Raw genomic sequence first — 17,200 nt, 5'->3', positions numbered from 1 at the left:
CTCTCTGCTCACTCCTGGGCAATCTGTAAGGTTCTCACTTGCCTCAGGACCTTAATCAGATACAGTCCCTGATCACAGGAGACTTCTGACAAGGTTCATCTTTGAAGACCAGCTTTTGCAAGGCAAAACAGATAATGCAAAAGAAGCCAGCAGGAACACAAGTTACACTTGTGCAGAATGTGATCTGATCTCAGGAGCTGGGTATTCTGACATTAACTGGTGGTCTTTGTTGCTTGCACTCAGCTTGGATGTGGCAAGAGAAATCTACCTCTTCCATTCAGTTTTTTTCACAATGGATACTCACTCTCTGCGATCATAGAATCACAAGGTTGGAAACAACTTATAAGATCATGTAGTCCAACCGTCTCCTCATCACCATTGCCACCACAACCCTGAATTCCAGTATCTGGAGTCTGTGCTGCTCTAAGGACTGCTGAGCTCAGGCACTGACCCGATGAGTTGGTCGTGCTCCCAGCATTGCTGTGTCTGTGCCCACAGCAGTGGGCAGCCATGTGCTGCTGCGTCTGCTTTGGGACCTCAGGCATCTTCTGTACTGGGGATGTCTTTGGGATCTTAAACAGTGCTGTGGGAAGTACTGTGGGGAAGAGGGAGGAGGAAAAAAAGGGAAAAGAAAAGCAATTTCTTACAGAGATCCAAGTGTTCAGTACTTGGTGTCCCGTACTTTTGTTTTTTGAATGTGGTGTGATTGCACATCAACTTTTCTGTAAAATCTCTGTCTTTTGATATATCAGTAAAACCAAAGGAGGTAATGAGCTCTGCTGCGGCATCCCCAGAAGGCTGTTAAATTGGAGAAGCTGTGTGGTGGTTCTCAGGTGGGAGCAGGTCTAGGCAGGTCTGCACACAGAAGGGAGATGCAGTGGATGGCGCTTACATAAAAGCAGCGCCAAGGAGATGCGGGGCTGTGGTGCATGAGACGCCGAGGGCTGACCTGTAACTCTGTCGTGGCTCAAAGGCTGGGTGCCCCTTCTTGTGTTCTGATGGTTACTGAGCAATTCTCAGATGACATAAGAGTCTGAACAACTTTATTATTGTGTTGCTTTACTGTAAAACTCGTTACTATCACATTGGCAGTACAAGCTGTGGGCTTACTTTTTAAGCAGATTAGCCACCCAGATAATGGGAATCACTTTTTCTTTTTTGAAAAAGAAAAAATGGTGGAATTCTGAGAGCTTGCAGCACTGGTGTGATACCTGGTGTGCCATGCTTCCGTGTACAGGAGGTGCTGAGTCCTGGAAATGCCTTGGGAGCCTCCAGCACCTCCTTTCCTATGGAGGTCTGATGCAGCACCTGCTTGGTGGCTGCCATTGAAAGGCAGGGAGCTAAGAACTCACTTTCAGAAAGCTTGTTTCTTTCTCCGTCCTTATGCTGCGCTGCACTCCCTCCAGCTGCGCTGTGGCTGATGATCCCTTCTGGGACCAGAAGTCAGTTTGAGAGCCTGCAGTCTTCACATGCAACCTGCTGGCCCTGCTTGCTCATGAGCAGTCATACGGGGAGTATCTTGGCTGCTGGACTTGGCTTCCCAGCTCTTATTCACAATGCAAATCTTCTTTCTGTATTCCAAGTGAACTGAAGTATGCTGTGTATCACGGGAGCTTTCTCAAAACTGGGTCACAGAAGTGCTGGTGGAGGGGTTGGTATTGGTGCTGGGCAGTCGGGACGTGTGTAAAGTGCAAAATTTGTACTGAGATGTTCATGAATGAGCTTACGGTCCCTCTGATTCAAAATCTGGAGGGCTAAATTGTAGGTGTCTTTGGCAGTGGCTTTCTTTTATTTTATAGGAGCAAGTAAAATAGTAAGTAAAAAGAACTATACGCTAGTCTTTGTGCACCCGAATAAGATGCACCTCCTACAAAACTTGTCTTCCTGGTGCCCCATGGTTCCCCTTCTGGAACCCAACAACCTGTGAAATGTTTAGAACGAGTGTCAGTAGTTTTCATGGGAAGCCAGAGCCTGGGAGCCTGCCGTGGGCTCATCTGTCCAAACAAGTCCAAGGCCAGCTGCCAGCCTTCCCACTTCTGGGCTGTGGGGGCTCCTCGTCTGGACTGTGGACGAGCCAAGCAAATGCGAACTTGGCTGTGGAAAGAAAAAGCCTCAGTGCTGCATCTCGACGATGATGGGCTGTGTGTGCCAGGTCAGGATGGTGCAGCTTTGCTCTGTGCTGTGTAACTGCTGTCATACCTCAGCAGCACTGGGGCACGGGTGTCAGCACCTTTCTGAGTTAAGTTGGGGGAAATTCAGATTTGGAAAAATAGCAGCTGTTCTGAGTGTGCCTTAAGTGTGACGGGAGTGAGACAGATTCCCAGGTGGCACCGAGGAGCCCTGCGGAGCCCCCCGGCAGCCCTGGTGCTGCTCTGCTGCTGGCTGCTTGCTGTGGGGCTGCTCTGAGCTCACCTCTGCTTGAACGAGAGAGAAAGTAGCACTGTGCTGTTTTTTTGAGCCTCAAAATTAGAGAGACTGAAATGCTGAGGTGTTTTTACTTCTGTCTGGAGGCAGGGATCTAAAAACTGTCAGACTGTTGGAATTTAGGGGGCTTCCCCTGAAAGCAGATCAACGAGATGTCCTCTCCCCCCAGTCAGCGACCATTTCCCCACAGCAGACCTTGGGAACCGGCTGCTCGCTGCCGTCCTGAGAGGCTGCAGCACAACAGGTGACTCGGGCTCCTCGGGAACCTCCAGCACAGCCCTTGCTTGAGGAGCACCCCTGCCCTCCCATAGGCACAGGCTGCGGGTGTGTGGCTGCGTGCTGGCAGGGCGCACGGCGTTCATGGGGGCGCTGCGCTCCGAGCAGTAAAACGTGCTTTTCTGCAGGCGGTCGCGAAGGTGGGGAGTGTTTTAACAGCTAAGAATTTGGTATGTTCCCTTTAACTAAAGTAGCGAAATTAATCCTCTTAAACACTGTGTGTGGGGGGAGGGAGAGAAATTAATTCCTGAATAGTACTTAATCCTGAGGAGAAGGCAGTATTTGAGAGAATGCTGATCTGTAGAGCAGTGCAGAACCAATTGGAAGCTGGCTGGGGATTAGTTCAGTTTCCAGTTGTAAATGAGCGTTGCGTTAAAGAAAGCACTACTGTGCCTAGTGGAGGAGATGCAATGAGCTGAAATTGCTGAGCGATGCATCCAGCTGTGTGGCAGAGACAGGGAGTCCTAAGACACATGTAATTATATGCAATAATCTAAAGACAACTTTGAAAAAATCAAGCTCTATGGAGCAACCTGTGCAAGTGTATTATGCTGTAAATAGACAGTCTAAAACCAGCAATTGAGTGGTGATCATAGCATCTGGTATACGAGGTGAGCATCAGACTGGTAAGAGAGCCAGAGAAGGGTAGTTTGCAATAGGGCCTGGTGCATCTCAGCAACGCGCTGGGCTCTCTGGGACACGTGGGCACGGTGCTGGGTCCCTGTGGTGTAACCAGGTGGGAGCGCTGCTCTGAGCGCGCTGTGATGGATGGGGCAAGGGTGTGGGGGGGCACACTGAACAGTAGGGGTGGCAGTGGGGCTACAGTGAGCAGCAGGGCCAATGGAAGGGAGCAAGTGGTGGTGTTTTGCTGCGGCTGCTTCTGCAGCACCACGTCACCTGAGCAGTTGCCCTTTGCAGTCCTGGGGCCTCTGCTGGCCCAGCCTTGGCGGCTGCTCAGGGACTGAGGTGCTGCAGAGCCACAGTGCCCTCTGCTACTAACTTCTCTCTGGGTGTGGAGAGGAAGGGTGAGGAAATGGGTAGGCGGCAGGAAGGTAGTTGTGTTAGAGGTGGGCAGGGACAGGGAGCCTGGCCTCCTTCCTCTGCCAAGTGCGGTTTCTCCTCCTCTCCCTGTGCCCTGCCAGCCAGCCTGGCGCCGGGGTGAGATCTTCTGTGTTTTGCTCCAAATAAGCCGTAATTGTTAGAAGCAGCTGTAGCCACTGAGCTGAGAAGTGTTAATAAGAAATGTTGTTTTTTCGTTTGTTTTTTGTGGAGCAGATAAAATTATTCCATAGCTTGTTCTGAAGTGACGTGAAGGTACGCTAGTTCTTAGATAACCACTTGTATTACGTGGCGTGGATGTGACTGATCGACCAAGTCAGAAAAGCCTCTGCTCTTGTTACCTGCGCAGCACCAGCAGCAGTGCAGGGCTACAAGCTGATCAGTGTTAGCATCATTGATGCAGCAGCTGAGAACGATGTGGTTGCAGCTGTGAAGTCCTTAGTGATCTGAAGCGATACACATCGCTGCGGTTTGAGGGCAGCGGCACTGTTGCCAGGCAGCACATCTCAAACACTGCTGGGCTTCCCCAGCTTTGGTTACTGACAGGGTGTCAATGAGAAGGGGAGCAGTTTGGGGAGAGACCCGCGTCATCAGCTGGCAGTTCGAGGGGTGGCTTTCCACCTGCCGTGGGTAAGGAGCGAGCATAACTATGGAAATCCAGCCTGCCCTTTTTATTAAGTATTACAGCACCACCATCCTTCAGTTTTCTACAGCACCAGTAAAACAAATTTCTTAATTTCTTTGTGGATATGCAAAGACTCAGAGTGCAAAGCTACAGAATCAAGATTCGATGGCCAAGGTTCCTGCGTCCAGTTCAGTTCTTGGGTTCATATGAATTGTTCTCTGAAGTGTGTTTACTTTCCCGCGTAGCATTTTTGCTAGGAATGGTTTGCACAAGAACACGGATATCAAAGGATCCATGCAGGTGTTTGTGGCAGCCAGCCAAAGAGTGCTCTCCTTAGCAACAAAAAGCTGGTTCTGCAGGCAGCAGTCCATCTGGGTTGTCATTTGACTCAGGGTGTAGGGAATGGAAGGGGGCAAAGCAGAAGAAGAACATGGTGAAAATGATGAAGACTTTCCCCTCGACCCTTTGTTTCTTTTTGCTTGCTTTCTTCCATGTTTTCAAGTAAGACTTGTACACTTTTTTGGCAATAATTACATAGAATAGAAGCTTAAGAATGAGACAAACTGGCAGATGTAACCAACAGCTTGAGTCCAGGGTAGCTCTTCAGTGAAGCATGCTTCTTCACCGACTGTGGCGTTGCTTTCTTGTTCAATAGGATCAAGTTTGGCACAGAGAGAACCAGGAAAAAGAGCCAGACCAGACCCATGAGGATCTTTGCTGAACTCACTTTCTGCACCCAGAACTTCCCGAAAGGTGTCATGATCTTGAGAAACCTATCAGAAGCAATGAGACTCAGGAGCACTGTGCTAATATAAATGGTGTCATAGAATATTATGGCTGAAAAGCAAAGATGAAGGCCTTCAGTTGCCATGGTCCCAGGCCAGAGTCTGTTAGGATTCTCAGGGGAAGCATCAGAGTCATTGTAAAATCAGACACTAAGTTATTTTTCAGGTAGACAGTGAAAGTCGATGTACTCGGAGTATGGAAGAAAGCCCATATGGGCAGGCTGCTCAGTGTGAGTCCAGCAGGCAGCCGAGCGTGCAGAGCGCTGGGCAGAGCCGGTGGGTGGCTGCGCTGTCATGGTGCAGAGCAGGGCGCTCTGCTGGAGTCACTGCTGGTACTCTGGTTTGCAAAGTCTCCCATTTCTCAAAGTAGACTCGGATAAAAAGGGGAGAGACAATGTAAAGTATGACTGTTTGTATTCAGGATGACACATTCCTCGTTATTATTATTAGCAGGTTTATACAAATGCACAAAAATCTGTCAAATGTGCATTAAACTCAACAACATTGTATGTAAAATTCTGTCAAGGGTTGTTTGCAGAGTAGTGAAGAGTTGAAAGGTTATAGCAGTGGAATGCCCGGAGAACCGTTTGTCTTCACATGGAAATGTATTCCAGTATGGAGTAGAGATTTTGTGGTTGTGGTTAAAAAGCCCCCCAGGTGCCTCTGGGAAAGTGAATTCTGGTATTTCTCACCCAGCACGCACCATTCTTCCTTTATCAGCACAGGTTTTAACATTTTTGAGAATAAGGTGCATGCTGCTGGCTGTCAGCCTCACGTCTGCAAACGAGACAGCCAGGAGCTCCACCGCGCCACGGGGACGCTGCGGGAGAGCAAGCACCTGAGCACAGCTGGCAGCAGCTGTTTCAAAGAGGGTCTCTGATTATCTGGTTCCTCTGCAGACAGGAGCCTGGAGCAAAGTTATAACAGCGAGGAAACGTGTAGAAAGAAGAGACTTTTTCTGCTGGCAGTGGTGTGTCGTTTCCTTCCTGATTTTCATTTATCACCCGAGTTACTTAATCATGTTTTTTGTTGCCTTTCCGTCTTCCTTTTGTTCTCTGTCAGGAAGAACCACTTTCTCTGCTGACAAAGGAAAAATGACTGCATCTGTGAAGACACTGTGCTGTAGGTGCCTGTGCAGATGTCAACGTTGATGTTGGGCAGAGAGGGCAGAGCCCCCAGAGAGGCAGAGGTGAAGGTGGCCTTTCTCACTGCCATCATCCTCGTGTGTCCATAGCTGCCTGCCCTGACTTCTGGTCGTGCACCAGGACTGCATAAAGCTGAGGTGGTTCATTGCGTAGTGCTGATTTCCAAGGCAGCGTCATCATGTTTTCTCCTATATCTTGTCACTGCTCCCAACTGCAGAGGCAGGTACTGTGTGCCTGTGTGCAGCATCAGTGACCTCTGTGTGGTACACAGAGAGCTGCAGGACCTACGGTTTGAACAGTCCAGCTGATCAGGAGAGGCATCTGCCAGATAACTGCCACTTTCCCTCCACGTGTGGTGCAAGAAATGCGGGCAATGTGTTGGGAATCTTGCACGTCCCTCCTGGCCCCCAAGTGGGTGCTGAAAGCATGCAGTGAAGTGACTGCACACTGGTTCCAGGGAAATAACAACACCCTGTTGTTGATGCTGCAATGTACAGCGGTGTAATGTGTGTGCAGGAGGCTTTGTGAAGCCCTTGATTTGTGCTGACAGGTGATGGGAGATGCATCGGCTCCAAGGCTGAGCGCTGACATGTGTGAACTGTGTTTTAATGTTTTAGGAAGTTGGATACCAGTCCTGAAGACTCCCTGTGCTCTGCCAAGGGGCAGAAACTGTCAGAGAAGGGTGGACAGGACATTGGGTGGCCGTTCTGCACACTTACGTGGTGGTGGCACGTGTTTCTGAATGGGAGCTGTTTTGCAGTGATGATAAATGAGCCCTAATCCATCACATCAGCTTAGGGTTTATATGATGATTGTTCCTGAAAATTCCAGCCTGCTTGTTCTCGCTTTTCCAAATGAAGAGAAGTGGTTAAAATTATTGTTTAGTGCAAGAAAGCAGTCCTTAATGATTAGTAAAGATTTTACCGTGAGTCTTTCTTTCCCTGAGATCTGAATATTCTGCAAATCAAGCCTTTGTGCATTTTTAAATGTAATGCATCTTCCTCTATAAAAGTTATTTTTTATCTATGAAGGTGAAATATTTGAAGATTGAAGTCGCATGAAGATAAGTCTGACTATGCAGTAATTTTCTCTGATGTACAACTACTGATTTTTGGTCAGTGTGTTAAGAATTGCAAGCATATACTGAGATAAGCCAAACATGATGCTGTTACCAAACATCTGCACAGGCAAATAGCTTACCTACAGATGTGCTGCATTTCTGTTTGTCAGATGATTGCATACTAAGTGGCAACTTCCCATACTGAAAAGCTGCATTTGTTATGGGGTTTATTTACATCCATTCCTTTGTTGTCATGGGCTTTCCCCTGGCCCAAATTAAGCTGCAAAATCTCTGCAGCTCATCTTCTGTTCAGTAGCATTCTGTGACTCTGGTTTATTTTTTTCTTACAGCTCCAACTATAAATTCAAACTTTTTCCCAGCAACTCGGTCAGACGCGGAGCCTGTGAGCAGATGGTGCCCTTGTATTCAGTTGTTCTGATTTTTGTCCTTCCTGCAACTGGCGATGTTGGTTCCATGGATCTGTGTTTCACCTGTAGGGCAGGTTGTGAAGGCGCAGGTGAAATTGTGGGTAGCCTTAGCAGGATCCTTCTGCTCCCCAACCCCAGGGAAACGTACGTGGCCGGGCAGGGCTGTGGTGGTCCTTTGTGCTAAAGTGGGGTGTCCTCAGTGTCGTCTCTTCCGTTCTGCCCTGCTGTCTGCGCTCCGAGTTCTGGCGATGCGGTGGCCTTGCACAGCATGCCTAGCAAGGACTTTCGAAACGACTTGCAAAGGAAGAAGTAAATGAATGGATCTAGGCAAGCGTTCAGCGATGTCAGCCACAGCGTGCTCTCCTTTAAGTAAAACAGGGTGTTCACTGCAGAGCAGTCAAAAACATTTCTTGTTTGGCTCAAAGTGTAGGGAATTCTGGTGAAGTGGAATGGCGCAAAACAAATAAAGAACACTGCGATTATGATGAAAACCTTCAGATTTACAGATTTTCTGGATGGTCTTCCTGTGGATCTTGTCCTCTGATAGGACTTATACAGTTCTTTGCTCATGAGTATGTAGCATACAACTATGACTGCTAAATTAACCCAGAAGATAAGTTGGCAGATGTAGTTTACGATTTCATGCCAGACTAAGCCAAACTCAGATTTCAAGAGGGCACACTTTTTTACGTTCTTAGGTGTTTTTTTCTTGTTTGTTAGAATCATGTTGGGTAATGAAAGAGTAAACATCGATATCCAAATAGCCATGGAGAGGATCTTGGCGCCTCGAAGGCTCCTTGTGGTTGATGTTCTGAATGGCGAGGTGGCTTTCTGGTAGCGGTCGATGGTTATCAGCCCGAGGAACAAGATGCTGATGTACATGGTGAAGTAAAACACGACCTGGCTGACCTGGCACACAAATCCTCTCAGCACCCACGGTACCAACTGTGCGTCGCTGAGGATTTTAAATGGAAAAGTCAGAATCATGAGGATGTCAGAAATGACAGTATTCTTGAGGAAGATGATGAAATTGGATTTACTTGATATTTTGAAGAAGATCCATGTTGCCAGGCCATTCATAGTGAGACCCACCAGGAAGAGAAGAGTATAAAGCAAGGGGAAGATGACCTGTCTGATTCTGTTATCGCTGGTGCAGTTGCTACCATTGATAGAGTAGCTGAAGTTGCTTGTGGCTTTTGCTTGCATTTCGTCTTCTCCACCCTCCTTCTGAAAAACAAAAACAAAAGAAGAAGAAAAGTAAGGAACAGTGAAGCTGGAGATGATGCCTTTTCTGATTTCAGTCTTCTTAGTCTGTTTCTCATTTTTATACAGGGAGTATTTCTGTTGGACTTTGCCACCTGCGCTGCTTTCCTGTGAGGTTGGAGCAGGCAGTGCTGGGCATGGCCGTGCCGAGGGAACTGCTGCCCTGCTCTGTTGGGTCCTGCCTGGCAGGGGCTGTGAGGAGGCGTGGGGTAGGATGGGCAGAGGCCTGCTGCTGTGATGGGCTGCGGGGCTGCCAGCCCCAGCTGGGTGCCGCCTGCTGTGCCCTGTGGGGCCTGTGGCAGCGGCTACCTGAAGGTGTGCTCTGATCCAAGGAGAAAGGCAAGCATCTTTTTCCTCGTCCTTAATGTGGAAAAGAGGGAGCAGCGGAACTCCTTCTGGGTGCGCATTTGGTAGGGAGAGACCTATGTCAATGTAATGCCCTTCTTGCTTCTCTTGCCCCAGCCCCACTGTCGGATACCTTCAAGGCCATCTCTACCATTCCCCCCACACATCCCCCAGACGCAGGGACGCCCACTTGCCCTGCAGGTTCCCGGTGTGGGTTTGGGGCCAGGAGACAGCTGTGGCAGCCGGGCACTGCAGGCTGCCTGGGAGAGGGGGCTGGCGGTGCCCTGCAGCTGAGATGTCAGCACTGACATCGGGGTGTTGCTGCGGCAGGTGCACGTTTGCCAGCATGGTCTGTGAAGGCTTTCGTAGCTTTGCTTGTATAGGAATTAATTTACAGCATCACAGCTAGTTTTTCCTGTCGCTTTTCTAAATCGGCTGTTCTGCCCAACGTGGTACTGCAGGAAGCACCGACCCGCGGTGTGGAGCCGCGCCGCACTGCGGGCGCTGCGGCCACCAGCACGTGGAGCTGGCCGGCCGCGCTGTGCCGGCGGGGGGGCGCCGTGCGTCCTCACAGGGGCCGCTTTTCGGGTGCACGGCGATGCCGCTGCAGTGAGCGCGGTTGGCTGGGGTGAGCTCTGTCTTGGGAAGCAAGGTCAGCCTCAGATCCGGCTGCCGCGTCCAGTCCTAACAAAGCAAGGATTCCCCAGGCTGCAAGATCAGAAAGCAAGCAGAAATCAGAGGGGATTACCGTAGCGTGCTGCCGTGCTGGGTTGCTGCGGCTCCTGGTGCAGCAGCAGCGCTCTGAGACGCCTGGAGCTGGGGGGCCTCAGGTGCTGCAGTGCCGGGCTGCTGGCGGGCAGGGTCTGGCTCCTCAGCCGGGAGGACAGCTGCTGATCCCGGGTGGCGCCATCAGCGCTTCTGCTTTTGTTTCCTCCAGAACAGAGAGAGAAATAGAACTTTCTATATAATTAGAGGCTTACTTCCTACTTTTGACCTACAGATAGAGCTGCTGTTTTTAAAGGAGATCGTATCGTGTATTCTGTAAGCTGGCACAGCTTTCCTGAGCGTGGAGTTGTGCTCCCATCGCTGTGCCTTGTGATTTGTGCAGAACCTATTTGTTAGCACTTTCGTATGCAGCCCTCCTTGTTTGAAAACTGAATGGTCTCATGGTGCAAAGAGAAGCAGTGATTGGAGAAGGTGATTTTATGTTATAATTCAAAAATATTTACACCTTCTATAATTTGCTGAGCAGTTCTTCCAGTTTTAAAGTTATGAATTTGGCATCAACTTTGTGTGATACATGGTAGTAGAAGACTAAATGTAACTAGTTAGAGTTCCAGTCAACTATACACACGTCAGTTTCTTTTGCATTTACAAAATACTGTCTTAAGAGTTGGACAGCATCTTCTTTTTAGTGGGGTTGTACATAGAGAGAAGTGAGGAGCAGCTGGTGGACCTCAGTGCTGCCTGTCGTGGGGCTGGGGGTGGGCATGGTGTGTGTCTCCTGGGCCTGTGTTCGTAGGTCCCTGCGGGATGTGTGGTCCCAGATGACATCTGTTCCTCTGTGTTCTGAACCTGGCCGTTCAGTGATTTCGCTTGGTGCTGTTTCCTCTGCAGTGATAATCGCAGGAGATGCTTTTTGCAATAAATGTTCAGTATTGCTTGTTGCAGTTTGGGCTGCTGGGCTTCTGCAAGTGATGACAAAACAGTGATGAAAGACTTCACTCCTCCTGCTCTTTTCAGGATGAATCTTCAAGTCATGAGTGTAACCAGCGCATGATTCTCCTCTATGGTGTTGGCAAGGAGCGTGATGAAGCAAGACATCAGCTGAGGAAGATTACCAAAGACATCCTGAAGATTCTGAATAAGAAGAGTACTACTGAAATGGGTGGTAAATGCTTTCACACTGCTGCCTGGTAGCCCGTAGCAGAGATGATGGGAGCTGTGCAGCCCCAGCATGAGGTGCAGCCTGCTGCCCTGCCCTGCTCAGCGTTATGGCAGCCAGGCTGGCTGCACCGGTGTGGGGATAAAGCCTGGAGTTTGGTGCTCTGGCCAGGCAGCAATACGCATTGCTTGTCTTCCTAGCAAAACAGTGTGACCGTTTTTCAGTTGTTATTGAATGTCACCTTTTTTGCACTGATGACCTTAATGTAGCTTTCACATTGTTACGTGGGAAAACTGAGGGAAGAAGGATTTTATGTAGTCATAAGTGATGTTTTTACTGTTAAATGTCTTACAAAGCAATAGTAATGCATAGCTACAAGGGCTCCACTGAATATAAAGTGACCAAAATAATCTTTTATCTGTTAAGTTGGGGATGAAGGACAAAAGGCCAGGAAGAACAAACAAGAAGCATTTCCAACTCTAGAGACTGTGTTCACAAAACTACAGCAGCTGTCATATTTTGACCAACATCAGGTGACATCTCAGGTACTTCCCTTACATAAAATTGTGGCCTGTTGTGTTCTGCTGTAGAGTTATCAATTAGGGGACAAATCTGGGTTTTTAAGAAGTGTTTTATATATGCTAGGAGTATCACTGCTTCTTTTAAGGTAAGAGAAGAAAGTGCTGTGTTGGTATTTAAAAATGCTGCTTCTGTGGGTATTTCTTTGTTTTGTTGGGATGCTTTTGTTTGCATTTACTGTGTTTGTTTGTTTGTTTGCAAGAAACTTTCGGGGTTATTATAGATTTGATTTTTTTAGTTGAAAATGTGGAAGTCAATTTTACGTTTCAGCTAATGGCTTTGTTTAGGGCTCATTGGTAAATTAGGTTTTACCAGCCAATCTCTTGCATATGTGTAAGGTCTGTTCCTGCATTTGTGTGAAGGATGGTGAGCTCATCTGCGTGTTTGTGCAACCTTGAGTACATCTGTGGAAAACAGCTGGATAATACAGTTTGTTCGTCCCTTGCTGTTAAAACTGGTACTCAGCCTTTGCTATTAACAAGCTGTCTTAGCAGCTGAATGGAGATCAGAAACAACTTCCTTGAGTGCTTGGTGCTCCTGGCGTCTGTCTGGACCCACCTGCCCATGTCTGGGCACAGGCTTTCCTCACTTCCAGCTGTTACTGTTTCAAAGTGTTTCTGATATCCTGAGAGCAGCCTAGGAAAAGACTAACAGTGAATGACTGATATTTAATTTGTAACACATCTTCAGTGCTTTTCTTCGGAATGAATTTAATACACATTATGTTTGCAGGGTGAAGTGTGAGTTGTTATCGCTGCACAAAAATCACAGTTCCATAGGTTGGAAAAAGAGATTTGGACTCTCTTTGAAACAAAAATTGCATTTTAAAAACAGGTATTTGTCAAGAGGAGTTTGACCCTCAGCTATGAAGCAGCAAACCAGTATTTTCTGCATGATCACTGTCGAAAATATAGCAGCATTATATCTGACTTGCAGAATAGTAGAGTAACATACAGACTCTGTGGTTGTACATGATTTGTTGTTGCTGTTATCTACAGAGTGCTGTCACTTGCTATTAGCAGTCACAAAGCAGGATTTTTGGAGCACTAGCGTGTTTGAGGAGCCCTTGGATGTCATACAGCCTTTCAACTTCTATTTTCACAGATCTCCAGCAACGTTCTCGAACAAATAACTAGTTTTGCCTCAGGAACATCCTATCACCTCCCCTTGGCTCACCACATACAGCTGATCTTTGATCTCATGGAGCCAGCGCTGAATATCAACGGACTGATAGACTTTGCAATACAGGTAAAAAGAGTTTGTTTTAAGAATGGATGCATCAGGACACAGCTGCGATGCGCATAGTGTGAAACCAGAAGGAAAAAAGTGCTGTACAGCACATTCTTCTGGTCTGCTGCTGTGTGCTTTCCTCTATTTCAGTTTCCTAACCTCTAAAACAGCATGCCAGATACTTCCCCTCCTGCCTGTTTTTGACTGTTACAGACAAAGGCTAGCTGTACTTTTTTTGGTAATTAATAAAAATCTGGATTCTCTTAACATAAGATATTTTCATATGGGCTTCACAGTTTTAGGCTCAAGCATCTTGTTACACAGCAAAGCATTTGGGTGGCGGAAATGCTGTTTGCTTCTGAAAAACAGTTCTGAGGAGCACGTTCTGTACTTCACAGTTCAGTTGGCTGCCTCTTTCCCTCGTTCTTTGGCAAACAAAGAATTCCATTTTGGTTTGCCGTTTAGTTTTTCCTTAATTGTTTTTTAGCCCCTGTTTTACATGTCGGAAGTTGTTCTCAGTTGATTGTTCTGGTGTGTTGTCAGCTGCTGAACGAGCTGAGTGTGGTGGAGGCAGAGCTGCTGCTGAAGTCATCCAGCCTGGCAGGGAGCTACACCACAGGGCTGTGCGTGTGCATCGTCGCCGTCCTGCGGCGTTACCACGCCTGCCTCATTCTCAACTCGGAGCAAACTGCACAAGTCTTTGAAGGGTTTGTGGCAGCTCATTTCCTGAAAGTATTTCTGTTGTTATTTTTAAATAAGATCTGTGTTTAGGTTCAGGTGGGGAGGCTGAGCAGTGCACGGCGCTGTGAGCTGCAGCAGCGGCCCTTGCTGAAAGGCTGCAAGCCGGCTTGGAGCCACGCTGAGCCTGGTGTGAGTGGCTCACCTCTGCAGCCTGCTCCAGCCAGTGGGACCTCACCCCTGGGAGCGCGGCAGATGGTGGGAGCTGGGTCTTGATTTGCTGCCCTCTTGCTCGGTTGTCCCCAGCACCTCTGTATCCCCTCCTCTGGCACCCACGTAGCTCACAGGTGGCACCAAATTCACGTGGGCCCCATCAGTCTGTGCACGCAAGGCTTGCCATCACCCTGCCAACAAGGGGTTTTGTGACATGTAACGATACGAGATGTGGTGGGATGAACTCGGAATGGTTTTATCTTTGCAGGTTGTGTGGAGTGGTGAAGCATGTTGTTAATCCCTCAGAGTGTTCCTCCCCAGAAAGATGTATTTTGGCCTACCTCTATGACCTGTATGTGTCCTGCAGCCACCTGCGAAGCAAGTTTGGAGACCTCTTCAGGTGAGTTCTACTGGGATCGTTCCTCGCCTGCTGCAGACTCCTGGGCTTTCAGTTCAGTTTGCTTTCTGTGGAAAATGCGCCGCCATCTCTGCAGCTTTACCTTTATGGGTACAGTCCTCCCGCCTGTGCTCCGTGCAGCAGAGCAGTGCTGCTGTAGGTGCTGCAGCTGCCCTGGAGGAGCAGTGGCAGGGATCTGCTCTGCTCGGCAGCGCAGTGAGGGCATGGGGCGAGGTGGGAGGCAGTGGTGCTGCACAGCTTTGCCCTTCCCATGCCTCCACTTCTCAGGGTTCGTGGAGCCGATTTGCTGCGGCGTAGTGCTGACCTGTAAGGCTTTAGTGATCGGCTGTAGTTACAGCGCGGGACAGAAAATAGCAAACTCTGGGTTGGCACAGCTCTGCCATTCTGTTAAATATTTCTTTGATGTGGAGAGAGACACAAACATGTTGGAGTTTGTGAAGTTTTGTGCTCCGTTGTTCAGTTCCTTGATTTTTTAATTAAAATAATACTTTAGATAGTCATATGCTGTATTTATGGCTCTTACTTTTTAAAGGGGGATGGAAAGCCTTTCAAATGCAAGTATGTGCCTTGTGAGAGTGACAAACCATCCCTGTTACTGTTTCCCCTCCTAAGTTATACACCTGGATTTGAGCTGTGTGTTTCAGATTTGTGGGCTTTGTTTCATGGTGAGCAAGAGCAGAGTTCTCAGTAATAATTTTTCAACGAGTTTATGAGCATGTGGGAATAGTGGTATTTAGTTTGAGAAACAATAGGAAAATGAAACTAAAGAACTACAGAAACGTATTAGATGTGTGGTCATTCTTCTACCTAAAATCTGAAGTTCACTAATTCAAGAAACATCCTACCCTGCAACAGAAATTCAAATTGTCATCTAATAATCCAGAGATATTTGGGATATAAAATCAGCCAGTAATGTGGCTTGAAGCCCCCTTTTCAGATAAGCGGAGCTGGAAGTTCTGTGAAAACTGGCAGTGAAATTTATGCATACATTTCCTAAGCAGCTGTATATCGGATGTGTTGTGTCGCTGCTGTTCTTCTTGGCTTCCGTACTGCTATTAAAACAAAACCAAACCCACTGACCTGCACCAGTAACTGCTTTAGAAGCTTCTTAGCGTGCTGCAAGTCCTGCTGTTTCTCTACATCAGTTTGAAGGGACCATAAAATACAGTTCATAAACGTACAAATTTTGAGACTTACCTTTCTGGCATTGCAGTGCTTTGGCGATGACTTATGATTCCCTCTGCAGTATTTCTCAGCTGGGTTTTACTTGGTGATCTGCGTGTTTTAGTTTGGCATTGTTAGTGTGTTTAATCGCACTCTCTAAACTTTCCTTAATAAACAGTTTATTCGCTTTTTGACAACTTACAAGGAAAGCCTGTGGTGTTTGGTAAGTCACTGCCAAAAGGAATACGTGTGTGCTCCTTTACCTGGCCACTCACAGTGTCAGTGGATGGCACAGAAGCTTCTTACCAAGCAGGGCTTTGATGCTGTGCGCAGAGGTAATCAAGGACTTGGTGATCCCACCGTGCCCAGTGACATCTGTGCAGGATACCTCTGTTTTTGGCAACTCTCTCTGTTTTGATCCTCAGTAGTGCCTGTTCTAAGGTGAAGCAAACAATATACAGCAACGTTCAGCCTTCAAATTCCAATCTGCTGTGGGATCCGGAGTTCATGCTAGACTTTATTGAGAACCCTTCTGCTCACAGCATTAACTACTCAATGCTGGGCAAGATCCTGAGCGACAACGCAGCCAACCGCTACAGCTTCGTCTGCAACGCTCTCATGAATGTGTGCATGGGGCACCAAGATGCAGGGAGGTAAGGGAGACCCTCTGCAGTTGGAACTGTGTGCGTTTTTACATGGCACACGTAAGATTTCCATTCACCTGTTTGGTTTGTGTCTCTGTTGCAATAGTTTTCATTCATTACTCTTTCTGATTGCTGCAAATGTATTTAGTGAGTTTCCTTTAAGTGACGTCAATTAAATCAACCTGCATAATTTGACAGAAAGGAGTAACTAGTAGGAGCTGCTCACTGTAGGGTAAGCTGGAAGCTGTAACGTCAGCAGATGTGTTGTTCTGAGTAGGCCAGCTCAGTGCAGTCTTTGCCCATTAGATGCCTGCAAACAATGGAAGATTCTGCATTAGATCATTTCCTTATTATGCAATCTGTGCTTAATTCATTACGTGTGCGAGTTAATTTATTCTTTATGAAATTCGTCTTTGTAGGTAATATGTAACTTTTCAAAAACTGTTTTGTAAGAAGTATTCAAAATTTCTATTGGGTAGAAGCAACTGGATTTATAACAACTGTCAGCTGGATGCTAAGAGTAGCTTAGACTTCACAGAGCATGGCTCCAGCAGGGCTCCAGCCATTGGAGAGTAGGGTGGCATCAGCACCCAGCAGGCTGCCCAGCTCTGTCTGCCTGTAGCACCAGCAGGATCCAGCTCTTGTCGCAGTGCAGTTTGGTCTGATCCTGTGTGTCACTGCTGGACCTTACACCTCTTAGAGCTTTCTAGGTGATCTCAAGGTACTGAAGAAGCGTAGTGAAGAACCCCTGCAGTAAAATTACTCACACTGGTGTAGAGTTTTACATCTCTCCTTCCTCTGTGCATCACCTCTTCTTGTGCAAAAGCAGCACGGTTGCACTAAAGCTGCCTTGCTCTGTTTTCCAGTCATGCAGTCCCTGGTGTAGGACGAAAGGGGTGCTGGTTTGGGATCTAGCCCTTATGCCTGTCCCCAGCACCTTCGTTCCTGTTAAACAATGAAAATTGCCGGACTTTGGTGT

General features: G+C 47.8%; 3 protein-coding genes across 17 annotated transcripts in view; 1 reads left to right on the top strand and 2 right to left on the bottom strand.

The window, feature by feature from the left end:
* The window catches only part of MED12L (mediator complex subunit 12L), a 101,920-nt gene that overhangs the window by 59,663 nt on the left and 25,057 nt on the right, over nucleotides 1-17,200 (top strand). For 14 of the 15 annotated variants that reach the window (XM_052687478.1, XM_052687476.1, XM_052687480.1 and 11 more), the window contains 6 exons: nucleotides 11,154-11,301; nucleotides 11,722-11,840; nucleotides 12,979-13,122; nucleotides 13,648-13,811; nucleotides 14,264-14,395; nucleotides 16,003-16,230. In XM_052687478.1, the coding sequence (XP_052543438.1) occupies nucleotides 11,154-11,301; nucleotides 11,722-11,840; nucleotides 12,979-13,122; nucleotides 13,648-13,811; nucleotides 14,264-14,395; nucleotides 16,003-16,230 (935 nt within the window). The remainder of the gene's footprint in view (nucleotides 1-11,153; nucleotides 11,302-11,721; nucleotides 11,841-12,978; nucleotides 13,123-13,647; nucleotides 13,812-14,263; nucleotides 14,396-16,002; nucleotides 16,231-17,200) is intronic. The other variant, XM_052687468.1, reaches the window with a different exon arrangement.
* LOC128082000 (P2Y purinoceptor 13-like) lies at nucleotides 4,416-5,580 on the bottom strand (the record flags this gene model as incomplete). The annotated part of the gene is given in 6 exon segments (XM_052685815.1): nucleotides 4,416-4,786; nucleotides 4,788-4,941; nucleotides 4,944-4,985; nucleotides 4,988-5,230; nucleotides 5,233-5,409; nucleotides 5,412-5,580. Coding segments are annotated over 6 exon segments (1,032 nt in total), but the record flags the coding sequence as incomplete, so codon positions are not given.
* On the bottom strand, nucleotides 5,522-10,311 carry P2RY12 (purinergic receptor P2Y12). The gene is made up of 2 exons (XM_052687487.1): nucleotides 10,159-10,311; nucleotides 5,522-9,029 (listed from the first exon to the last, which is right to left on the bottom strand). The coding sequence occupies exon 2, from the start codon at nucleotides 9,006-9,008 to the stop codon at nucleotides 7,983-7,985; it is 1,026 nt and encodes a 341-aa protein (XP_052543447.1). The 5' UTR covers nucleotides 9,009-9,029; nucleotides 10,159-10,311; the 3' UTR covers nucleotides 5,522-7,982.

This window comes from Tympanuchus pallidicinctus, unplaced genomic scaffold (assembly GCF_026119805.1).
Source record: "Tympanuchus pallidicinctus isolate F22 unplaced genomic scaffold, pur_lepc_1.0 scaffold22, whole genome shotgun sequence".
NCBI classification, from domain to species: Eukaryota; Metazoa; Chordata; class Aves; order Galliformes; family Phasianidae; genus Tympanuchus; species Tympanuchus pallidicinctus.
Note: the sequence above shows the minus strand (reverse complement) of the source record. Positions and strands in the feature narration are given on the sequence as shown.

What these genes read in the sequence shown, in the direction of transcription:
- P2RY12 (XM_052687487.1), bottom strand. Translation starts at nt 9,008, where the DNA reads ATGCAAGCAAAAGCCACAAGCAACTTCAGCTACTCTATCAATGGTAGC.